The sequence below is a fragment of the Copadichromis virginalis genome, linkage group LG13, assembly GCF_057382275.1.
Source record: "Copadichromis virginalis isolate Kocher_CV1m ecotype Utaka linkage group LG13, C_Virginalis_male_GT1.1, whole genome shotgun sequence".
Taxonomy (NCBI): domain Eukaryota; kingdom Metazoa; phylum Chordata; class Actinopteri; order Cichliformes; family Cichlidae; genus Copadichromis; species Copadichromis virginalis.
This window is the reverse complement of record NC_140630.1, coordinates 32208843-32235229: the sequence shown is the minus strand read 5'-3', so window position 1 is coordinate 32235229 and position 26387 is coordinate 32208843. Positions and strand designations below refer to the sequence as shown.

Below are 26387 nucleotides of genomic sequence, written 5' to 3'. Positions count from 1 at the left end.
GTCTGGAAAGTAAATAATATTCCAAAAATATTCTGAAGATTCTAGCTTGCATCACAATTTACTTTGATTTTTTTGGCCACTAATCAGCCACCCTCAGCGATAACCTGCAGTTAAGTCAACAAATCTGTGAATCCGGTTTACTGGAATGAATCGGATGCTTGGTAGCTGGGGATCGATCCACCAGGGCCTCTGCTCTGGGTGAGAAGTATAGCATAGTATAAAATAGCACTTTTAGAATTGTTTTTGTTTCAGTTGTATTTTGTTAATATAAAAACTGTGAAATCTTACTTTCAAGGTGGAAAAAATTGTAAATAGTCAGTATCTCACACCATAGTATTAGGACATGTTCATAATCATCTGCAGAAAACCTCTGTTCCTGTATGTTTTTCAACTTTTTCAGCTGGAATCATATATGACAGCTAGTCAGTGTGGTGAGAGTTTGATCCATCTCTATTTTATTATTATTAAGTACAAGGCTTAAAAAGAGTTCACCATACCACAGGGCCCTGAGATTTAAAGTATAAAGTATACATTCTTTATGGAGCTGTAAAAGAGGAAAAGATTAGTGCATGTCTGCTTGCATTGCTTTGGCTTAACATTTGATAAATGTCTTGGTGACTCCCTGACACAGAGGGGGTAGAGCTGATCCACTCAGAGATACTAACTAGAAGAAAATTTAACTTGATGATGGTGCTTTACGAACAGTCGGAGTGTCATCTCAGTTGATCCTGTAGAAAATGTGTTAACCAAAATTAACTGCAATCAGTACTTAAATTGTAGGGATATTTCCCATAACCAGTAATTGCACTTAATAGTGCAGTCAGGGTATCATAATAGTCCTACGGGTTCAACTCCTGGGGAAAATTGTTTCATTTGTCAGTGAAATCAAGTTGACTGCCCTGTACTTAAGAGGACACATCCTTGGGACGTATTCTCTGCAGCGTCGACCTGTCCATTGAGCAGAATTAAAAAAGCTTTAATCTCAGTGGTTTGAGGACAAGGCTGATGAAAAGGGAAAGGGTAGTAAGTGGAAGCGATGGGGGATGATGCTGTTCTGGAGGAACTCAAAGAATTTGTCATGAGAGAGATGCTCTTAAATATTATCACCTCCTAAAACCAAAGTGATAATTTCAGGAAGTGGTAAGAAGATTTCTTTTTACAAAGAAGCAGAAGATTTTAGTGTTGGGAAAAGATCACATTTTCCAAAGGGTCAATGCACAGTGAATCACAGAGGGCAGAGAGATGAGGCTGCAGTGCTCTCTATGGGCCAAAACCTTCAGACACTGGTGGCAGCATCCCAGTCCCTTTTGTGACAGCAGCTGGTTTCTGTGAGCTGTCACAGGAAATCGCTTACTGTGAACACAGATTTAAAGTGTTGGGGCATTTTCCTGTTAACTACAAAGTGCTATGAGCATGATTAAAACTGACTTGTTCACATATAAAATTGATATTGATCCAAAAGACATGAAAGTGTCATTTTTAGTGTATGCATGTCTTTGTAATGTGTTTTTTGTATTTGATTTGTTTCTTGCATTTGATTGTGCTCTGCTTTTCCTTCAGAATTCGACCTGTGCCAGTTCACCCTGGTCAGAGCCAGCAGTATATTATAAAGCCCAAATACTACCAAAGGCACACCACTCACACACAGACTCACATCCAGACCCAGCCTGAAAGGCCTATCCCCCTAACAGTGGGACACAACCCTATCCACGGTGAGTAAGTCCTAAAAATCATCTTTTCATGCATCTTCTCTCTGTCTTAATGAGTGTTTTACTGTGGTACAGAGTGTGTTTTTTAGTCGGTGAGAGTGTTGATTTCTGAAACCCTTAATTTATAGTGACTTAACTATACTTGAGCAGCATAATCCACAAAGATGAGTAGCATGTTTGTATTATTGCAGTGCAATGGCACGTTATCTAGCTGACCTTAATTCAGTGCGATGTTCAGGTAAATTGTTTTTTCCTGCTGTGACAACTTGATGTGTATCTGCAAGTTGCTTTGTAACTCACCTCCAGCAACTTATTTCATGGTGTATCTGACTATTAATACCGCTTTGTTCTGCCCTCCACATCTTGTGCCTCCTATGTATATTTATAGAGGTCTCCAAACAGAGCTGTGCTACCAATAGTGACATAATAGCCTTCCTTTGGCTACTTTCAGTTAGTGTGATTTTTTTTTTTCTTCTTATCTGAAAAAGTGAAGGGAAGTGTAAGAATATTTACTACATTACCCACAATCATGAATGAATATACACAAGACATTTCAAACGTAACTTTAATGATGTCTGTGTCCGTTTTCTAAATTAAACTGCTTAATGGGAGAACTACTGAGAATCCTGTTGATACATTGTTACAAAGTTACCACTTAATAATAATTAAGTAATTTTTATGCACATACACGCACAGAAACCATCACATTGGGTCTGACACTGTGAGGATGTGGAGAGAATGTGCAGCTTGCAGTTCGGCAGCAAAAGGATTTGTTCAAATTGCAGCTCCAGCGGTAAATGGCATAAAGACTTAAGCATCGCTTGCTGCTCTGGGCTGTCGAAAATGAATTATTAGTCTCATTTTCTGTGGGCAATTTCAGACAAAGGGAGGGAGTATAAGAGTTCGAATTGGAGAATGGAATGAAATAACTGTGTCATTTGGGGAGAACCAGTCAGTTTCCTGAAACAACAAGTGCCTCTGTAGATTTGAGGGGAAGGAAGCTGCCTACAGCTGAGTCTATCTGCTACCTATCCTCCTTTCAACTTTCTTGCCTGACAAATTATCCCCACTTTACAGTTTAAAGTGGACGCCAGCGTGCCAAACATCTAATATACTGTATTTCCTCACTTAGCCCGTGAGTTCATAACAATCTGATGGTGCAAAATTGTAAACGGTTATGATTTAATGTATTGCAATATTTTACACAAGGCATAATATTGAGATTGTCATGTGTATCTATATTGTTTGCTGTCATCTGTAAACTGTATGGGTGCACAAACGGCACAACAGCTTAGTAAAGCTTCAGCATTTCACTAAAAACTGAAACACAAACTTCTTGGATGGTTTGTGCTGCTCAGCAGACCTTATTATTTGTCAGATTATTTATTATGAAACAGCACAAACACAATAGAAAGGTCCAGCTACTTCCACATGCCGTTTATCCTTAATGAAATTCAAGTGAGTGAGTTATAAAAACATTCAACTCTTTGTAAATGTGTTAATTTCATTGCTGAAGTCTGGCTTTTCAGCATGGGAGTCTGTGACAAAGTGGCTAGGACTGAATTCATGTACCATTTGTCACTTGTATATATTGTTATAATGTCTTCTGTTATCTTCTAGTCAATCATAATGCTTTAGTGTAGACACAGCACATGTAACCTTGGCTCTGCATACTATCCCGGGTCTGTTTAGGATAGCATTGGTTACATTCATTACATCTGTGCAAATGTTCTTAAAGCTAAATGCCACTTAATTATTAGTTGATTTGAATCTTTCATTTGTTTATGTAGTTTGGTTGTACGTACCATTGTGTGTTCCTTTGTGCAGGTCTTATGTGTAAAACTGGTATATGGGAAAGGCCGCCCCGTTACTTCCTGTTTATATAGGATATGATGCATTGATCATGTCAGTTGAGTGTAACCAAATGAAGGGGTGTTTCTTTTGTGTCAAATTGTTAATTTCCTTTAAAATTACCTCATGAGTCGGATTTTGTGACGAGATTGACTTTTCAATCCGTTTAGTTGGGTGAATGAGTTTGTTAAGTGGAAGAATGATCTTATTCCTGTTTCTTTGTCTAGACTGTGTTATTTAGTCTACCCTGTTTTCTCAACGGTAGAGATTAATGAGTTTCAGCTGTGGGTAAAATTCTGTATAAAGCAGGTGAGATTTTGACTGTGAGGGTCTTATGTTTTGCGAAACAATTGTTGAAAGGTGACGCCAGAAAATAAAGAACACTTAAAAGAAACTTGAACAGTCTGCAGATGCTGTCTTCCTATCACTTTCCTTGCTGCTTATGTTATGCTACCTCACAGTGTCTATCAGGACTTAGAGGAACAGCAGTTTCACTTCAGCTTCATTATTATTATTATTATTAAAAATGACCTAAACAAAATCCAACGAGGAGAATAAACACAATGTATTTCTATGTCATAAAGTAATAAACCATGTACTGTCTCTGGATAAACCGTGAAGTAGTTAGTAAACTTGGAAACAATCGTGCAATACCTTCGTGACATTTGCTTTTTTATTATTTCTGAACTTCCCAAACCATTCAGAGAGAAAAAAAAATCCTTTTTTTGGACCAACTTTGGCTGGCAGTCGGACCCTAATACATCTGACAGATCAACAAGAGCCATAATTCAGCAGCTCGTGGTTGGTTATTGTGGCTTGTCATAAATTCAAGGCTGGACTCCAACATCAGACTCACTGGGATGTATCTATGAATAAGCCAATATTTTTCAAAGGATCCTTAGACGGCACGAGTGGTTGTGCCTCTGGCCGCAGCCGGTTGGACTGACTTGAGGTTATTAATGGGGAAGTCAGCAGACAGAGCAGTGTTGATGCTTGGCTTTGCAGCATTGCAGACTTGAGCAGACCTATGCATGGCCACAATGACCCAGACCCGGTTTCAAAATAATTTCCTCAGCTCATTTGAATTTCAGCTAGCAGTTTCTAAATGCCAGAAAATGTGTCAGACATAAAAACCAGTGAAGGAAAAGGGGCACGGACGCATATGAGAGGACAGAGGGCAGTGGCCGCAATTTCCTGACATTTCTTTGCAGTGCATTTCTGGGAGAGAGTTTTTCTTTAAAACTTGGCTTCTAAATAAATATTTGGCAAAACCAAGTGTTATTTCAAGTGCCGTTCGTTGCCTGTTCATCTGCTGAATGAGATGTAAGAGGGCTTATAATAGAGCCAACATGTGCCTGCTGCTGGTTTCACAAATACCATACTTAAACGAGTTGCTAAAATAACAAAAATAACACAGAATAGATTCTCACATCATTTTTATAATTACAATCTAGAATGTAATGACCTTCTATAAATTACACTCCAGGCCTGTGTCGGTTGTCTACATAGTGTCAGATATCTCCCACACGGTACAACCACAAAGTTATAGTCTCCACATAGATGTGAGTGTCTACTTCAAAGTAGACCGAGAGTATCTGAAGTAAATTGTGTGTTTGGACTATGTTTGATAGCATTTTGCAGCTGAATATAGCATCAAATCCATTTACAATCATAAATTTTACAAATCCCTTGTGGGATGAAATTTGCTCCAACACGAGGTTTAGAGTCGGCTCATTCATCTCTCACAGTGTTATCTGGATAGCAGATCTCTGTGTGTCCATGGGCTCCATGCTTATCCGGTTTAACCCTCCTCAAGTCCAGACCGGTGTGGTAATGTACCTGGACCCGAATAACGCTTTAGCTGGAGTAATCTGGCATTACTGTTCATATAAATCATTAGAACCCTAAACTGATCAGGGGTCAGATAACTGCTACAGAATCGAGGTGTGTCTTCTATTTGATTGTATGTGTAGAAATGTTTGGATATTTTTTCCTTGTCAGTTACGCATATAAATACCTTTTTAGTAAAGGCATTTTTAATTTTAACAATTGGATCTCAGTCTGTCTTGGGGTTATTTATACTTTTTCTGTGATCAGATAGTTATTTAATTTAACTGATATACATGAACATGAAGTGCTGAGCAATCACAGCGTTTAATTAGTTTTTTATAGTTTATTGCTTTGTGCCATTTTATGGGGTGGAAGTAATGGTCAGCACATTATAAATATAATGTATATTGTTACCCTGTGACCCTAATTCAAAAGATTTGTTTTGGCAGTGCAGTTTTTTCCAGATGGAACAGGATTTAAGTAAGATCTATTGAAACACATAACTAAGATAACTCGACAATAATTTATTAAATCGCCAGTATTTGTATAGCGCTTTACTAGTCCCTAAGGACCCCAAAGCACTTTACACATCCAGTCATTCACACACAGGTGATGGCAAGCTACATTGTAGCCACAGCCACCCTGACAGAGGCGAGGCTGCCAGACACTGGCGCCACCGGGCGAAGTGTCTTGCCCAAGGACACAACGACCGAGACTGTCTAAGCCAGGACTCGAACTGGCAACCTTCCGATTACAAGGCGAACTCCCAACTCTTGAGCCACGATCGCGCCATATCAAATGTTTTACTTTCATTTAATGAACTGAAAGATTTCTGAATGATTTTTGATTTTGTTTCCCCCCCAGTAATAGTAGAGATAAATATAATTAGAAATAAACTGGCACCAAAATCACAGAACACACAGTCCACTTCAGGAGATTTCAATTCATTTCCATCCTCACAGGATGACATACTGTGTTATTGATCAGACAATTCAATTTGAAAACACTCTAATAGGCACCAACAAATATGTTAGGAGGGATCCAGTTCAATTACTCTAGTGCAAGTTAGACCTAGCTCACTGCTGTCAGCTGTAGTTGCCCATGTTGGCGCACCCTGCCAGTCAAAGCATGCATGCTGCTAACATGACCCTAACATCAATTCAATTCAATTCATACAGCGCCAAATCGCAACAACAGTTGCCTCAAAGCACTTTAAGGTAGACCCTACAATAATACATACAGAGAAAAACCCAACAATCATATGACCTGCTATGAGCAAGCACCTTGGCGACAGTGGGAAGGAAAAACTCCCTTTTAACAGGAAGAAACCTCCGGCAGAACCAGGCTCAGGGAGGGGCGGGGCCATCTGCTGCGACCGCAGGGGAGAGTACTAGCTGTAGCAATCAAGAATAAGGATGCATTGCCTGCATACAACTTGTGTTAAACATTATTAAAATATGACTGATTAGTTTGACTGAAAAACAATTCTCATGTTGACAGCTGTCACAACTTGTAAACATATTATTTATTTATGTGATGGCTTTTTTTGGTTAAGTGTTTGTGTGTTTATATAAAGGACAATTTTGTCATAGCATCTGTCAATTAAAGAAACATTACTGATTGATTTTTTTTCCCCTCCTGGGTCACCACTCGTTGCAGTCTTTGATTTGTTGGGTTTTTTAGGGGCAAACACATTTGTCCCGTTAGTTCTTTTACTTCTTTGTACTTCCCTCATGTCCGTTGTCATAGTTTCAGCAGTCCCCCTCCAGAAGCTTGGTGATATTTGTGAGTCTTATTGATGCTATGATTATTATTCCTTATAATAAAGTATTCTGATTGTGATTAATGAGACAACGATTGTTATTCTCTCACTGATAAATTTATCATTGATAAAAAACTGTGTGGGCTTTGTCGACCTCACATTTCTTGGGTAGTGCACGTCGGGTTACGGTGCAGGGTTTCAGAGTGGTTTGTGGTTAAGGCGTAACGTAGATCTCCTGCTGAAGCATATATCCCCAGTTACTGTGTAACACAGCAAAGCTACAAATAGCAGACCCCTGAGCCTAATTTAATGGGAATACCATGGCTGGTTTTTGCTCAGCATGCAGTCAGCACTAGACTTTTTGAAAGTAGCAGACATGTTTGCTCTTCTAAAACAGGAAGCCTGCAGCCTCTCTGTCAGCCCTGTCCCACGCGACAGACAGCCTGTCAGCAACTGGCTGTGGTGCGACATCTGGTAAAGTTATTCTCCGTCTCCCCTCAGCTATCCCTCAGCTCTCCCACACTGCCAAAGCAACCTCAGACAAGTGTTAGCAGTGTGGGTCATGACTGAAGGTTTGGTCAGGGAGGATCACCTCACCATCACCACAGTGACCAAAGAAGCATGCCACAAATAGTATACAATCAGAGTAGGGATTTCTGGAACTGTTGATCTTAGGTCAGCTTAATTGTAGGACCAGTTCCTACAATTAAGACTAACTTCATCAGCTTCATGAAGCACTCTAACCACAAATATAAAGACTGCACAGTCTACACTCATGCCTTTGCAAAATATATGTTTGCATTATAAAATCCCAAATGTTTTTCCTACAAAATTCTTTGCCACCTCCTCAGCTGTACTTGGTCAGATCTTTGCTAATGATGTCAATTTAGGGTGCAAGTTAAAATATGTTATCTAAATAAAGTTGTTCTTTTATGCAAGAATTACCTGAGTTTTGACATTAGTGTTGTAACGAAGCCCCTTTTAAAAATCTTGAAATAAACAAGTCGTGGGACCTAAAAATGAAGTACCTCAATTCACTCGGTCATGTTCCCATTTGAACATTTTGTAAAAATGTGTCACTCCCACCTAAAACAACTTAAAAAACACTAACTGTCTAATAAGTGGCATAATAGAAGTTAAGGTATCAGGATGTATGCTTGATAGTGATGTGTCGGTCGCGAACGAAATGGCTCTTAGAGCCGGATCTGTGACGTGAACGACACGAGCCGGCTCCTTATCGTGAGCCGTGGGGGTTTTTTTTTCCTTCTCTCACCCTCTCTCTCGCACTTTTTTCCCGCTTCACTCAGCCTTGTGCTTTGCGCTGGGCAGAGGGGGGAGGGGCAGTAGTTACACTTGCAGGAGCACAGGAACAGAGCGGGAGGGAAAGAGAGAGAAAGAGAGCCAGGGACAACAACGTCACATTAGAAAGGTATAGTAATCATCCACAACTATTTTCAGTTGCGGATGATAAAGGATTCAGAAAGTTTATTCATGCAGGCCCATATGACAGAGAATGTGCATCTTCTTTTTGTTTTCATATTTTAATTTATATTTAATTGTGTTGTGGTTTGCAGCGTTTTGTGTTGTTTCATTTTAAATTTGTTTAAAAGGAAAAAGCTGAAAATTTAAAAGTTACTTAAAAGTTAAAAGTTGAACTGTGACTAGTTGGTTTTTGTATTATATGATTTATTTATTACATTTTATGTGGAGTGAATAAATAAAAGTATATTTACGGTGGCCCCTAGAGACAAAGCACATACAAACTTCAAAACACGTACGAACTCTGAAACACGTAAAAACTCAGACACACGTACAAAACACAACACAAGTGCTCCAGGATGCTGGGCGCAGTGTTGAGCTTTTGTTACCTAGTGGCTACACAAGCCAGCAAGTACCAACGACCGGATTTGGTGTGTGGTAGTAAAAGGTAAATGAACATTTTTTTAAATTATTTGAATATATGTGAGTGCTTGTGTATAAATACACAAACAATACACATATGTATTGTTTGTGTATTTATACACAAACAATACAATTTAGATCACTTGTGTAATTTAAGTGATCTAGTAGCTCTGTTTTGAAGTTCAGTTAACGCTAGAAATATGTTTTGGAGTTTGTACGTGTTTTGTCTCTAGGGGCCACCACATATATTTATATATAAACATATATAAATAAAACCACTTTTTTTACATTAGTAATTCCTTTTGTGCATAATTTTATATTATTGATAATAATAAATTAATTAAAGCAACAAAACAACCTAAAGGGCCGGTTTGGAGCTGAAAGAGCCGGCTCTTTTTAGTGAGCCGAGCCAAAAGAGCCGGCTCTCTAAAAAGAGCCGGAAATCCCATCACTAATGCTTGAGACAGTCTTTTCTAGTTCCCCTGTGCTCTCCTGCATCCTGCTGTCATATTTGTGACTTTGAGTGAGTAAGACTAGAGATGGAAGAGCTGATCTAGAAGCGATGACTGCAATGGTTTGGCCACGTCTGCAGCATGAGCAACCATCGCCTGCCATGATGGTTGCTCCCACGATGGGTGTACATCGTTGACCAAGACGGAAACCCTACGACACCCACAGCGACGTATTGGCTTCATGGATGACCTCCCCCGCCAACTGCCAGCTAGGGACAAAAGAAGAAGAAGAAAGAAGACTTAAGAAGCCCTATATAGATGTAACTACATGACATGTTTGCCAGTGTTATCCATCCATCCACTTGTCTTTATTCTACTTGGGGTCACTAATGTGCAAAATGAACATCATGTTGTATTTAAAACTTGACACTAGTGGCTGAGACCCTAAAACTGACCAGGAACGTGTTTATTGAGGTCATAGAACAAGGCAGCTGGGGGCCATTTTCCCATAGACTTACCCAGAATATAAACCTGCACCAGGATTTAGATGGATGTGCCGTCAGATGTGCCGAAACAATTGAGCTTCATGGCAGCAGTTCCGTCTCACAACTTTGCAGACCTTAATTTTCAGCTTTCAGTGGGTCTTAATGGTTTGGCTCATCGGTGTACGTATTAATTCTTTTTAAATAATTACTGTTCCTTGTGGGTGGCTGTAGCTCAGGTGGCAGAGCAGGTCAGCCACTAATCAGAAAGTCGGTGGTTCGATCCCAGGCTGCCTCTTGGCTGCCAAATATCCTTGGGCAAGATACTAACCCCATGTTTAACCCAGGTGGTCAGAGGGCCTGGTGGCAGCCTCGCCTCTGTCAGTGCGCCCCAGGGCAGCTGTGGCTACAATGTAGCTTGCCATCGCCAGTGCGTGAATGTGTGGGTGAATGACTGAATGTAGTGTGAAGCGCTTTGGGGTCCTTAGGGACTAGAAAAGCACTATACAAATGCAGGCCATTTACCATTTGTTTGCAAAAACATTGCAGATGACTCTAAAAATGCGTTCCATGAACCCTGACTTTTCTTTTGAAGCCTCTACAGTTGTATGCCCTTTGATGGCTCACATAAAGCCTCTGTGCCTTAAAGGAAAACATCAGAAAGAAAAACAACTATCCCCCTTTCTGTACTCGCTCATTCCTCTCTGCTATGCCACAGCTTCTTTGTTGCCCGGATGAATCACGCCCTGAACCTTTTCTCTCTTCAAGATGATTATGTCTGTGTTGTGTAAGAGATGCTCCTTTACCTCTGTTTCCATATGCTCGACACGATCAACAAAAACCCTCTTCTTCTCTCATTCTCCCCCCTCCCTCTCCTGTTGCTACTTCAATCATGAAACTGATCAATGATCAGCTGATTGTCTCTCTTGTTTGTTTATCGCCCACTTTGCACCAGAAAGAGGAAACCAGCGGATGTTGCGCTAAACAACAGCAGCACGTTCAATAGGTCGCAATATGTACATTATCTCGGCAATACCTCTGAAAGATTGAAGATTGTATGTGGCGTTCCTCAAGGTTCTATTTTGGGACCTAAACTTTTTAATTTATATATTAATGATATCTGTGACGTATCAAAAAGGTTAAATTTTATTTTATTTGCAGATGACACAAATTTTTATTGCTCTGGAGAGAATTTGAAAGATTTGGTTGAAAATAGGATTTCTGAGATTAAAAAAATGGTTTGATGTAAATAAATTATCTTTGAATCTGACAAAAACGAAATTCATGATATTTGGCAATTGTGAAAAGGAGGAAGAAGTCATTATGTCAATTAATTAATGGAGAATTGATTGAAAGAGTTACTGAATTTCACTTTTGGGGTGTAATAGTAGATGAAAATTTGATGTGGAAATCTCATATTGAGTATATTAGAAAGAAGATGGTTAAAAACATTTATATTTTGGGAAATGTAAGAGATTTATTAGACTACAAAACAATGCGCATTTTATATTTTTCATTGTTTTCCTCATACTTTAGTTACTGTGTCGAAGTTTGGGGGAATACATATGAGAATACTAAAAAACCTCTAAACTTATTACAGAAGAAAGTTATACGAAGGATTCATAACGTTAAATATAGAGAACATAAAAATAAATAAATAAATTAAAATTAGGAGATTTAGTGAAACTACACATACTATTAATTATGTTTAAGGCTAAAAATAATATTTTGCCTTTTAAGTTACAAAGAGTATTTTTAATGTGTTCGGGGGGAGAAGACAGCAGAAGGAAATTTTATATTAAGCATCAGCTAGCTAGGACTACACAAAGATTAATGAGTGCAACGGTTAGGGGTATACGACTGTGGAACTCTCTTCATTATAATTTAAAGACTTGTATAAATTTGCATTGTTTTAAAAAGTGTTACATGTCTAAAACAATAACTCAACATGAAGAATGTGAATGAAATTGGAGTTAATTGAAAAAGGATCCATTATTTTTTTGCCTCATTTATTTTATTTACTTATCTTTTCTCCTTGTTACTATGTGGGGTGGTATATTCTGATTGTAAATTTGTTGTTTGGTTTGAGTTAGGACCGGAGATAAATGTTAATGTTAGTTTGTTCCTTGATTTTTGGTGCCCACTTGCAATATAAGTTGGATTGTAGATAGGGGGCAGGGTTTAATAAGAATATTTTCTTCTTCCTGCTCCTTTTCACACATGGTTGCAGTGCTTTACTGATAGAAAGTGTGGTTGGTTTGTCTGAAAGAACTAACTGTGGAAACTGTTGTACCAAGTGTGAAATAAATAAATGCAATGAAATGAAATAAAATGACGTTCAAGCTTGAAAAGCTGTTGTTAGAATTTATTTAATATTACTTTCTAGTATCAGCTGATGTTTGCTGGAGCCACAGCTGTAAAAGCTGCTGGTCATGATATCGGTTTGGATATGTGGTGAGAGGGAAACATGAAGATGATACAAATCATAAATATATACAAGACAGTGTACATCACTGTCACAACAGCGTTTGTTTTAGGCTTTATGTTTTTTCCTATAATACCTGGCGGTGTAGTTGGGACGATCTTTTGTCAGTTCAGCCTTATATATTATGTTTAACCCGAGTGACCACCTGGTCAGCTGGTGGGTAACAGGCATCTCCAAAAACATTAGAGCACTTATGCAAATATGTGATGTCTTGATAAATCAAGCAGATATTTGAAGTTTACGCAGCACCATTCTCGCATGAAAATATCTTAAAAGTTTATTTTGTGACCCAGAAAGAGTAATATTTCAAACTCCGCCACTGCCTCGTTTGAGTTTTGGATGAAATGGATTCTGGGATATTGCATTTCGTCATTTCAAGCTGATTGGAGACCAAAACAGCCAATCAGATTTTTTGCATCCAAGTCTGTGATTTGCTGGTTTTGTGGCACAAATATAATGGTTTATACGTGCACGGGCAGAAATGTTTAGAGCGCGAGCGACACATTGCGCAAATGCAAAAACTGAGCGAGAGCGGCTGCTGTTGTGTGTGTGGATAATAGCAAACACTGAAATACATTTTTTGCACGCAGCAATGAATTTTGTTCACTCAAATTTAGCTTTTCTTTGCTCAAAATAAATTTCTCCTCAAAATGCAACACTTGCACTTGCGAATTTTTTTACGTGCGCTCAAATCTTTTTTACGTGCGCTCAGAATAGTGGCACAAAAGTAACGCCATAGCTTTCAACCTTTTGAATTTTTTATCCAGGTTATCTTCAGCAGCAGACTCTCTTTATGTTCTCATTTAAAGAGGGAAACTGATGCATTTGCATTTTCCCCTCCCTGAGCCTGGTTCTGCCGGAGGTTTCTTCCTGTTAAAAGGGAGTTTTTTCTTCCCACTGTCGCCAAAGTGCTTGCTCATAGGGGGTCATAATATTGTTGGGTTTCTCTGTATGTATTATTGTAGGGTCTACCTTAAAATATAAAGCGTCTTGTGGTGACAATTGAACTGATTTGAATTTGACTCTTCTTCTGAGCAATATGGTGTAGGAAAAAAAAAAAAAAAAAGCCAAAATAAAGACAAAATTGGGTGAATACTATATATCAGCACAGTGGCTCAGTAAACCTTAACGTTTGATTTTCTTTAGACGAAGGTTTGTTTTAAAAAAGCTTCAAAATTGTTTGCAGATTGGAGGTTTCCAGGTGGATGTTTTGGAACCTTTTGTTTATATTTTTGTTCCTTTAGTGAAGCGAAGTCCCACATTCCCCCTGCCCACAGTTACTTTGCCATTCTCCTTTCCTTGTTTATTTCCTTTTGGAAATAATCTTCCCTCCAAGGGGAATTGGACAAACCATGTGTGGACTTTAAATTTTGGACGTCTATATATACTCCTGGCACTATTTTTAAAACCAGTTTCCATTGGCTTTGGGTAGTAACCGCTACATCACATTAAGTCCCTGTTTAATAGTTAATTTTTGCACCTATTAGTGAATGTTTAGGTAGCCTGGGGCGTTTTATCCAGTGGTTTTCACTGCTCTCGGGTTTTAAAAAAAAGATTCCTCTTTTTCAGCTCCTTGGATTTACTCCACGAGTCTGCACTCGCTGGCATGAACAGCTGACAGTCTTAGACAAAGCACTGAGTGCTGGAGACAGGGGTTTGGACCTGACACAGGGATGCCAAGAACCACTGCATAGGGAAGAGATATTAAAAGAGTGTGTGTGTGTGTGTGTGTGTGTGTGTGTGTGTGTGTGTGTGTGGGTCTGTGTGGGTCTGTGTGGGTGGGTGGGTGTGTGGGTGGGTGGGTGGGGGGACGAAGAAAATTGAATGGATTAAAGAAAAAAAGCTTCATGTAACTAAAGAGGTGTATGTGTTAAACAGTAGGTTACACATGCTGTGTACTTTGAAGCCTTCTTTTTTTCCTGTCAGTAATAACTGAGGGCTGGATTTCATGAGGGTGGAGAAGGAATATTTAGCGAACTTAGGAATGGGGAGATAAGCTTTTTTCTTTCATTCCTCTGTAAGACTGGGGCAACTTTTTTACGGATTTGGTGCCTTCATAGTAAAGTATTTTTGGAGATTTTGCTGTTTATTTGAGGTGCTAGTGTTCCTTAAGAGTAAAAATCAAGGGGAAAGAGAGAAGGAAAAGAAAGGCGAAGCACAAGGAATGCTTGTACTGGAGCTGAAGGTGGCATAATTGCTGTTTGTCTGTTTTGGAAGATATGCCGATATCCACCTCTCAGAGACTTCTGATGACGAATTGGAAGGAATCCCAGAGTTTTGTTTGCTGACTTCTCCCGCTCCCACAATTTTTTTTTCTTTATTCCTGCTCATATTTCAGAGGCGCCCCTGGATCTAGGAGCACTGGAGAAGGAGGAGGAATAGATAGGCAGGCAGTTTGAAGTGTTGGGCCGAGACACAAGTTTTTGAGAAATTGAAAATTACATAGTAGCTGTATTTTTTGTTTTTTTCTTTTTTTTAGTCGTTGTTTTGACTGAAGCCTTAGCAGATGATTGAGACAAGCTTCAACATGAAAGTAATTTCACTTCCAGTGGCTCAAAGAATAACCGAAGTTCCTCTGCTCTCCCTCCCTCTTGTCTTGCTTTGTGCCATATTTTTGGCGGCAGCAGGCAACCATACGGGAAGAATCAAGGTGGTCTTCACGCCCACTGTCTGCAAACTGACCTGCATAGGTGGCAGGTGTCACAACAACTGTGAGCGGGGAAACACCACCACCATCATCAGTGAGAATGGTCATGCCACAGATACCCTGACAGCACCCAACTTCAGAGTAGGTAAGTGATCCTGGCTTTTGTTGGTTGCGCACATCACCAATCTCGATGGGTGGTATTACTACTAACAAGCCTCAAATCTGGCATATTAGAGCTGCTGGTGGAAAAACATGTTGTTGACATGAAAATCTTTTGCATTTTATCACCACGTTCCTTCACAACAGTACACAGGTGTGAAATTATTGTGCCGTAATGAAAAGAGTCTGCTGTATTTTAACATGATTATGCTGATTTTAAGGATGATAATTTTACTGTCCCTTATGACTCTCATGACAAACGTACATGGTGAACATAGCTAAACAGTCATATATTTTTCTAATGCCAGTTTTTGACCAGCGATGCACAAATCCAAATTTTCCAGTTGTGTATTTTCTTAAATAATTCTGGTGATTTATTTGTCATTAACTGCTGATGTGTGATGTCAAAAAAGAACAGTTACACAGTTGATGAGAGTGGCACATTGTCACCAGTACCTTGTCTAACTTTTTAATCAGCACTGGACAGATTGCGTTTGCGTCACTGGGTGGAAATATCAACATGAAAGAGCACTGTGCACAGCCTAAGGAGCTTAGAACAAATGTACTATGCAAATCTAATAATGTTATTTTGCATAATGTGGGATCTTTACCTTACAATAAAAAGTGCCTTGAGGCAACTGCTGTTGTGACCATAAACGGATGATAACTAACACTATGTCTGAGACATGTCTTGGTATCAACAGAAAGATTTTACAAATCTGAAAGATAGTCAGTATCATATACAGTCAGTATCATATACAGTCAGTATCATATACAGTCAGTATCATATACAGTCAGTATCATATACAGTCAGTATCATATACAGTCAGTATCATATACAGTGCTTCGGGTGCTAGCTGTAACCAACACACCAACAAAAGTTATTTATTGTATCTCCGCTAGAACTGGACTCTTCTACAGCATAGTCAAGTAAAAGCTGCTGAAACATCAAGTTAATAGTAGATATGGAAGAAACCAATCAGAGAGCAGCCTTAGTCTCATTCAGCCAACTGTGACCAGACAGCGGTTAGCTATATCAGCTGATGATGAATTGATAAAAGTTATTGATGAATGGCCAAAAAAAGGCAAAATCTGTGATATTAATTGGTGAATGGTTGAAATTAGGTGGACTTAAAGACTGATGTTTTTCATCTTTAGCTTTTCAACTAAATTTAGAGACAAAAGGTTTTAAAGTCCATGACTGGCTGACCAGATTTATCCCTGAATAATCTCCATGGGTCCCTGATGTTTGGTGGTTTTAATTAAAGCTAAGGACATCTTTTGCGATGTGATCTTGAATTTTGATTTTTGACCACCAACTTTTAAGATATGGATAAGCACATTTACACAGATCATAACAACATTTACAAAATACAGAGAAAAAAATCAAACCAAAAGGGAACGGTAAAACCAAAGGTAGCGTTAATGACCTCAAGATTAGTGTAGACAGTTAGATTAAAACTGGAGAATGTCATGAACTGCTCCTGTGTAACAGAGCACATGGCATGGGTGTTGTTTGGTGTTTCACAGAGCCAGCAGACTGTGTCTTAACCCGCCTGAGTGCTTACAAGAAGCAGATGAGTGTATCTGGCTGTGACACATGAATAAACATGGGGAGTCGAACTCACTGAATTCCTGTCTGACGCAGCTGAACAAATTAGTATGACTGGAGTAACACCAGCTCACGGAAAAAGAGCCTCAGACTGTTAACTGTGAATGACCCGGAAGGATGGTTTTCTTTTTTGCACTGGGATGGATTAACAGTGATGCCTGAACTCCCTTCTGGCTATTGGATAAATATAACTTTAGGTGAATGTTTCCAGTCTTTGACATTAGTATTGGAGCCAGTAACCAATAACCAAAAAGTGGTAAAAGTGAAAAACTTCAAGAGGGGTTGGGAATGCACTGAAGAGGCTGAAGTGGAGATATAAAGGAGATGAATATTACTTAAATAATCCAGTAATCATATGATTGGCTAGCAAACATGTCCATGCGGGCCCACACTGGGTAGCTGTGGATGAACTGTGGGGTTGTTTGGGCAGGCCAAACCTACATTTATCCCACATGGGCCTCAGTTGGGTGTGCCTGCACCCAGCTGGTAGGGGCTTCTATATGGGTTTTATATAGAGAAAACTCATCTGCTGTAAGACCTATGTCCGGACGCTCACTTAGGGCCTGTGTGGGATAAGTGTTGGTTTGCCCTGCCCATACAGTCCCACAATTCATCCATACCTGTATGTGTGTGTATGCTGTATTTATAATAGGGAACCAGCATACAGGGAAATATTCTGGTGAAACCACAGAACATATATGAAGCTGAGAGAAGGTGACTGATTTATAACCTCAATAAAATGGAAGTTAAATTGGATCTTATCTTGTTGCAAAAGAACTTTGGAAGTGAACTGCAAACGACTGTAGACTGACTAGTGGGATAGGATTTGAATTGTGTTTTTGTTTTTGTTTGTTTGTTTGTTTGTTTGTTTATTAGGACAGGTGATTCCCTATGGAACCTGTCCTGTCCTTACATGTCTGACTATGAAGCAAAAGAGCAAGGTTTGTCCTTGGGAGGAGCCTTAAATCACTTGAGGGTTGTGTCAGGAAGAGTATCTGGTGTAATATAATGTGAATAAGGGAGTGGATAAAACTAGCTTTTTTTAAGCAATAATCTACTGCTCACTCAATATCAATTAGTGGTGGTAATACACTAATATGCATGTGTGGCCACATGTGGGTCCCACACATAGAATCTGGGCACATTGTGGGTATGCTGTCTCTGCCTACTGTGATCAGACCACTTCCCACCATAGGATTGAGAGAAATGAGAGTTAACGTGGCAGCTAACTTGCATGCTTTCTTATATGTTAAAAAGGCATCCATCAAAATGGGTCTTCTGCAGTTGCTAAATCTTTCAACGATTTTAGAGTTGTCACACTCCATTTCGGGCACTACGTGCAGCTTGTGGCTGTAGTTATGGGTTTGAATGCAGATCAAACAGTAAATCAACAGCTTCACTTTCATGCCCAGCTCTCACCACAGGAGACCAGTATAGCATCCACAGTACTGTAACTACTGCACCAGTCCATCTGTCACTTTTAATACGCACCATTTGCTGTTTTGTTTGATAAAATTGCCATTTTTGGCAACCAGAAGTGTGCCTATTTAGTTGAGAATGGTGGCGTGCTCAGTTATCATGTAATGTGAGTAAACTTGATTAGGATGATGCATTGCATAGAAACTAATATTGGCTACCTCATGCTCAATAACAGGCCAATAATAAAGTAGAACTTCACACACCAAAACTGCACAGAGCATTAAAAATGCTCCAAAAGGCAGCACCAGGCACAAACATGTTTACAGTCGTAACATTTGCTATGAGCTCACATGCTTGTCCAAGCTTGCTTCGTCCTCCCCTTAAAGTTCAAGCGCTTCCTTTCTCTGTCTTTCTCATTCCAGCAACAGTGTGCAGGGCAGAGCCTAGATGAAAGTTACTTGCACACCATAGTGAGCTTCAAGAACTGAGACCGAATAAATCATGCTCGTCTTGTTTATCATACTTACCTCATGAGATAGGTGTTGAGGGACGAGCGCTGATTCCCTAAACTGTGGATGTGTTTATACTGTTTTTATACTCATGCCAGTTAACTGAGATCTCATGTCCAGAAGATGCAACTTGATGATGCATTTATCAGCAAGTTTCATGTAAACAGAGGAAACTAGAAACTTTAAAGCTCTACAAAGTTTAAACATCTCCTGCCATTTTGGATTCTCTTGTGTTCTGGAGAATTTATTACCTCTTTAGAATAATCCCAGTGGAATAAACTTTATTTTCAGTCAAATGCTATCTGGTTATAACTTAGCTGCCTCAAGACTTTTCACAAGCTAATCAGCAGAAAAATGTTCACTGGGACATCAGCCCAGTCTGTCATCCATCTGTGTGAATGTCTCAGCCTCACTGGCTGCAGTTCATGGTTCTTCCCTATAGTAATAATATTGTACATAGAAATGATGTAAATAATTTGTGATTTTATTTTTCCATCCACTGGGGCTACACACTAATTATTGTGGTGATGAAGGTTCAAAACATTTGCGGTAGGCCAGTCTTGTTACTGCTGTGACAGCAGTGTCACAGCGCTGTGGTTACAGCACATGAAGGCGTTGATAAGATTTGCTAAATGATTTATAAAAGGATGAAATGCAGATTTAAACAGTTTGATTTGAACATTTTGTAGGTGAGAATGTGGACACCAAGCTCATGGCAGCAATTTGATAGGCTGACAAAAGTCCAGCTGAGATAACCACATTTACTCAGGGCCTTCATGATGTGATGTTCTGTTTATAAGGTTGGAGAAACCTGCAATCAGCTGAGACTGAAGAAGCCACTTGGATGAGTAATGAAACGAAATAATTCTGAACATGTGCAACAATAATCAAAGATTGCAACATTTAGAACGTTTGTAACTGCGACATGAGGCTCTCTGGTAAATATCAAGCATTTGATGGTTGTTTCCACCTACAGCTGATCACAGAGGGATGAACAGATTAAGAGTAACGCGTAGTACAACACTCAAACTCATTCACCTCTTTAGAAGAATCCATTCTTTTATAATTTTTAGTAGAGGCAGACTGTATGGTTTGATGCTTAGTTTTATACACCTGTTGCAATGGGACAGAAAACACCAAAACACAAAGATTAAGAGGTGAGGTTAGTCCATGTAATCAATTTTTTAGCCCTAATGTGGTCAATTTAGCAAATATTGGAAAATTAGTGATTTGTGGCAAAATGTTAGATAAAAGCTACTTAGGGTTTGGTGATAGACAACAGTATTCAGGCAATAACGTCATAGCAAACAGCAGGATATGTTTTAAAAAAAAAATCTCTGGTTCAGTCTTTTCAATGTGCATCCCATTTGGCCCACTGCAGCCCCTGGAGAGTGGAATTAAGTGGTGTTTTTCCAGCTCCTCTGGCATATTTTCTCCCAGGTGAGTCCAGTGTCTTTCCAAGTGCTGAGAGCTTTCTGGCCCTCAGCTTCTGCTTCCCTTTATTAAAGGTGCCTGTGGCTGCCAGCTCATTTGTTGCAGTCCAGACAACATCGAATCACTTACAGTTGGATTTAACAAAAAATAAAGTTTTGGTGGGAGGTGTGAGTGTGTAAGGCAAAGCAGCAGGGCCTAAAGGAGAAACACAGGTGTACCAGTTCATGGTGAGGAAAGTAGCTTTCATTTTCTTTCAGCATTACTTTCATTTTATATGCAATGAATCCTGCATAAACAGTCTAGACACTTAAATTTTTTGTTCTTCAGGCTATGCTCATTCTCACATTCAGTTTTAAATGAAATAACTGGTACCACATGTTAGCAAGTCTCAGCTTTAATTTAGTTTCACTTTTCATGTTCAAGTCAGTTTAGCTATTCTTAGCTAGTCCATCCATCCGTCCAACCATCCGTTTCCACATGTCCAAGTCACAGTCATGGTTGAGCTGGAGCCTATCCCAGCTGTTATATTGTGAGGCGGTACACCCTGGATGGATGGACACACACACACACACACACACACACACACACACACACACACACACAGAGTTCACGTCCAGTTTAGAATCACCAGTTAACCTGACACCATGCATGTCCAGTTGAAGGAGGCTGCAATAACTGGAGAGACCACATAGACACAATCTTTCTAAGGCACAAGAAGACAAATCTTTGAAGAAGTGCTCCCTAGCACAAACTCTTTATAATTGAAACCATCTGACAGAAGCAGGTGATTTTCAGAAGTGTGCAAACATCCTGCACTCTCTGCACAGGCACTGCTCCTTTCCAAAACCAAATATGACACAGACGGTCTCCCTAAATGTGAAGGTGCCACTTGGAACAGTGCTGGGACACAATCCTCCAGGAGTTTAATTATCTTTCATGTATCAGTACAGATATCATTCATGTTTTTATTGTCTTAGCCTTCACACAGTCACATGGTTATTACAGAGTGGTTATTGTCCAAAGTGCGCAGTTTTATCATCAATCACATATGTATGAACAGAAGCGACATCTCCAGAGTTATTATGGGGAGTTTTTCAGCAGAAGTCTTTCTGATTCTGGACAAAGACTCTCAGAACATTCATCAGCTTTTGGAATACGTGCCTCCTCTTTCCTTTTCTCCACTCGCAGTCACATCAGCTGAAAACCTGCGTTTTCCAGAAGAAAACCAGAAGAAAACCTCTGGCTTCACACTTTGAAATTTCATCCTGGAAAACTACTTTTGTGTGTATAGAAGCAGGGTTGTGGCAGCTGAGGGATCTTCATGAAATTCATCACCAGTCCTAAATTTTCTGGGGATGCTAACTGGACATTCAGTTTTTGACCTTTTGACCTTTTGTTATCTTTGTCCCTAGGCTCTGCTTTTCATGAGGACATTGTCAGAGACAAATTGTTTGAGTGCATAGAATGTTAAAACTATTTTAAAAATATATAAAAAATATTTTGACTGTGGTGCTTTAAGTACCCAGTTGATATCCTTCCATGGACTCAACTGTCAAATACCACATAGAGCATGCTCTGCAAGCTGTTTACTGTGCAAACCCCCTTCATTCCAACTCCTCTTTTTGTACTGACTCTAATATATTATTTGCTGTCATACCCTTTTCTGAGGGGTCTGGGGGTCCTGCTGGATGTCCATGTTTGTATTTTGAAGTATGGAAAGGTGTGCTCTCTGCTCAATATAACAAAAAATATAAATCACCACAAGTGGAAATAATGATCTTTTGACTATAGTGATCTTAGCTAAAACTGCCATTTACAGAAACTGAAAGCTGGAGCGAATAGCCTCTTTAATATTCACTTTGTTGACTTCTGTGGAGAGGGTATGTATACAGTACATGTGTTGTGCTAAATGGAATTCCTTTGAGAGTGAATAATCTTTTAAGAACACAAGCAATGAGACTCAGGTTTACTATATAAAACCCCAACACTGAGAGTGACTGTCCTATTATGTCAGCTGAGTATAAAAATGGAGAACGGGAAAAACAGAGGTCTTAGATCTCAACATTTCATTTTCAAAGAGGTGCTTTTGAAAATCACAGTGTGTGCACACTTGCTTGTGCTCATTCTGCACATAAGAATTATCCTTCCTTCTCGAAAGGATAATTTCTGGTTTATGATGTCTTGAGTCTTCCTCAGTTCTCACTCTAATAATAACATTAAATTCAGCAGGTTGTCTGCTGAGGTCTGAGAACACATTTTTGAATTTTGGTCTTGCAGTTTCTTCTTTCTCAAGCTTTTACATTTGGGTATACCAAACTATTTGTATGCCAGCAGGTGGCAACTACACCGTCTCCAGTTAGAAGTGGAGTTTATGGGAATAGCAGCTAGTTAAGTATAGGCTGTTTATTTTGTTAAATATAATCATATTTAGAGTAACAAACAAAATGTTTCATCAAACAGTGATGACTCCCTGTATTTACAGTACCTCGACTGTGGAAGGTAGTAGGCCTTTATTTGAAACAGGTTTGTAATAGACACCAGCTTTAATTTCCAATTCTGTCTGGCTGATTAGAATAAATTTCATGTTCATGTACACAAAGTCTCGCTGCAATACACTCACATTACCGTTATACTGATTATTTTATAGTGAGCAGTGACTCACTCTGGACACACATCAGTGATATCATCTGTGCTTCTGTACTAAAACTCTTTACTTTAACCTCCTAAGACCCGAACTCTTCCACGCCATGCATTTTTAATTTCTCTTTGACATTTGGGCATATTGGGGCCCAACATCAGTAAACAAAGTCTAAATATAGTGCAACAAATCAAACACAGAACCGCTGTGTAACAGAACAATGACAGAACACGCGTAAGGTTTTAGCGTCGAGTCAGCTGGACACTGAAACCCTGTTCTGCTCATTTCCAAGTCCAAATTTTTATTCTTAGATTCCACTACACTGGATTTGCATAATTCAAAATATTGTTTATATTCATCTTATACTGGACCGAAGATCACTGTCTGTCTGAAAGAAGTTATTTTAATTCCTCTCCCTTCAAGCCAAGGCCTTCTGATTGGATGGGCCACAGAAACAGAAGGTCTGGACAGCAAGTATTTTAAACTGTGTTCATTACTATAGCTGTTCATCTGAGACGAAGGGCTAAAGGGCCATCGTTACTGACATCATACAGGTCCAAGAATAGAAAAAAACTGTCTAAAACCCAAGTATGTAGAGCAGTCTGAAGCTTTTAGCCCACGGGACATTCAAATTCAAATTTTATCTGTCACACACAGCACCATACACAGTGCGACATGTGGTGAAATGCTTATTGCTGTGCAATGCCCGACCATTAAATGACAGTAAGATTTACAGATTTACAGGTTACTACAACATTTACAGATTTTAACTTTTAATTTTACAGTAAAAAGAATGTGGAAATAATGATTTATGAAAGAAATTATGAAGAAAAGGAAATTATAAATTATAAGAAGTGTGCAAACAGAGTGCGTGCGGTGATGCGATGTGTGTGGGAGAGTCCAGTCCTACACCTGGTTCAGGGCCCGACTAGCCTGGGGGAAGAAGCTCCTCCTCATTCTCTCTGTTTTGGCCTTAAGGGAGCGGAAGCGCTTCCCAGACCTCAACAGTGAGTAGATTCCATTGTTGGGATGGGAGAGGTCCATCGTAATATTCCTGGCTTTAGTCTTGCACCGCTTGGTGTAGATGGACAGCAGGTCAGGAAACTCTGATTGAATGATGCGTTTGGCCATTGCAACAGTGTATGACAAAAATAAGGAAAAGCATCATAGTTTCTATTAGCAAACATCTCACTTTAAATTGTCCAGCAGTTTATGTTTGAAAACAAAAAAAAGACAACGTAAAAGTGGTATACTCTAAAGTCGGGCTATTTTGTGATTGACTACCACATGGTTGTGCAAAGTGTCTTCTGCTCTTTCAGTCACATAACCCCTCAGTCCTAGCCTGCTCTACCCTTGTTACCAACAATGTGGTTAATTCTCAGTCCAAAAGGCTTGTAAATAATAATGTACACACTAAGAGATGGCAGTAGTTGCATCCACTTCTTTTATAGAGTTTATACATGTCACTGAGAGTCATACTGAGTAAAATGAAAAGTGGAATAAGCAGGGATTAAGCACGTGTAAACATGTGCTCACACACTGGTGAATTTCATACTAGCTCGTATACAGGACGTTTTCCATGTGGTGTGCCCTGTGCTGATGAGGTATGTAGAGTGATTGTGTGGAAAGATGTTTGACAGTGATGATTAACGGCTGCTGTGGTGGGCTGGAGTTTTTAGATGTGAGTGACATGATTTTCCTGTTCATGGATGACCTCTGGTTTGACTTTATCAGGCTCTGAGACAAGAAAATAATCAGTCAGAGCTGAAAGAGATGTCAAAGCTTGACAACACATTTTTATTTTGTCTTGGATCTTGTATTTAATTTCTACTACATTACACAGTTAAACAGGAAACAGTCCTTACATATATATTGTATCACCTGGTTTACTGTCAGTGTGAACCTTTTGCCTGAAAAACAGTGAATTTGTGGTATCCCTCACTTCACCCGTACACGCTGATGTTTGTACCTATCCACTCTTAAAGTTATGTGTACAGATCTGCAACCTGCTCTGTGCTGTGTGTTCATGGTCTGTGAGAACAGTAGACTTCTCTAAGAATAATATTTTCCCTTGAATAGCTTGCATTTTACTTGTTTCGTGGTGACATGTGCTAACCAGTCACACAAATGAAAATCTGGGCTGACTCGCTGATTTGTTGATCATTTCAAACTCATTATTGGCGAGTGTTTGTGTGTGTTGAAGTGGAGCCAGTAGCGCATTAACAACTTTCGCTTGGTCTTTCCTCTGCTTAGTGGTGTGTCACCTGCCCTGTATAAATGGCGGTAAGTGCAGCACCAGGGACAAATGCCAATGCCCTCCAAACTTCACCGGAAAGTTCTGCCAGATGGCGGTTCAGAACGGACACCAGCAGACATCAGGAGGCTACAGCCAGAATCAGGTCCACTCCACACACACCCTGCCTCTGACCTATAGCAACGGCCAGACACCTGGTGAGTGAAATGTGACATTGGCCTAGACAATCATCATATGTGTTTTATCCAATTAGATTGGTCTCTCGGGCCTTGGCAATCAAGAAACAAAGAGAAACAATCCAGTTGATGCACATCAATAAATATGTGCATCTTCTCCTAAAATATCAGTTTTTCTCTTCTTCAAAATAGGATTAGGCTTTGGGTTTATTTATTTACTTATTAATAGGATTTATTGTAACTGAGGCATATCACAATTTGTTACTTTTTTTTGTCAGGAAAGTCATTTTTGTTTGTCTCTTGCTTTTGGGGAGAGTTGGACTCCTTACTAGTGACATCATAAACCTAACAGAGATGGTTAATCTTAATCATCTACTGTGATGCACCACATCAGTGTCATGCTTGTATACAGTATGTGTTTTTCTTCCTGTACGGCCCAGGCATCGTCAACATCCACATCAATCACCCCCCAGAGGCCTCAGTTCAGTTCCACCAGGTGTCTCAGTTGGACAATTACAACAACAATGGACAGCAAACAAAAGGCTCCTCCTCATCCACTAGTTATAGCTACCATCACAGCGAAAGCAGCCAGAAGATCCAGCACCATGGCTACAACATAGTCTATCCGGGCCAGCACAGCTACCAGTTTCCTCAGTACCAGCCTGTCACCTCTAAGAATGCACTGGGCCGCTGCTTCCAGGAGACAGCAGGCAGTCAGGTACAATGTCAGACATGTCTGCTGTTTGTGAGCTTAATTACAGTCATAACACATCTGTTAGATCAAGTAAGCCTTTCAGTTTCAGTAATCTAAAGCAATCAATCAAAAAGTCTGGGAAATATTTTGATTAGATATGGACAACAATAAGAGGCACAAAGACTACAAAACATGACACCGGTGGTATTAATCCCAAAGACACATTTATAGAAGACGATGGATGTAAAATACAGAACAGAAATAATGCCTGTTAGTTAGTATAGCTCAAAGTTTAAAATTAATATTCTCTGCATTACCAGATCATATTTTATGAGGAGGTTTGCATTTATTTTTGTCCTCTGAGGATACACA

The 26387-nt window shown here is 39.5% G+C and overlaps 1 protein-coding gene across 2 annotated transcripts in view; it reads left to right on the top strand.

The window, feature by feature from the left end:
* The window catches only part of ltbp1 (latent transforming growth factor beta binding protein 1), a 129217-nt gene that overhangs the window by 49944 nt on the left and 52886 nt on the right, over positions 1 to 26387 (top strand). For both annotated transcript variants that reach the window (XM_085478492.1, XM_085478491.1), the window contains exons 4-7: positions 1561 to 1712; positions 15098 to 15265; positions 25145 to 25342; positions 25762 to 26039. In XM_085478492.1, coding sequence (XP_085334618.1) covers positions 1561 to 1712; positions 15098 to 15265; positions 25145 to 25342; positions 25762 to 26039 — 796 coding nt within the window. The remainder of the gene's footprint in view (positions 1 to 1560; positions 1713 to 15097; positions 15266 to 25144; positions 25343 to 25761; positions 26040 to 26387) is intronic.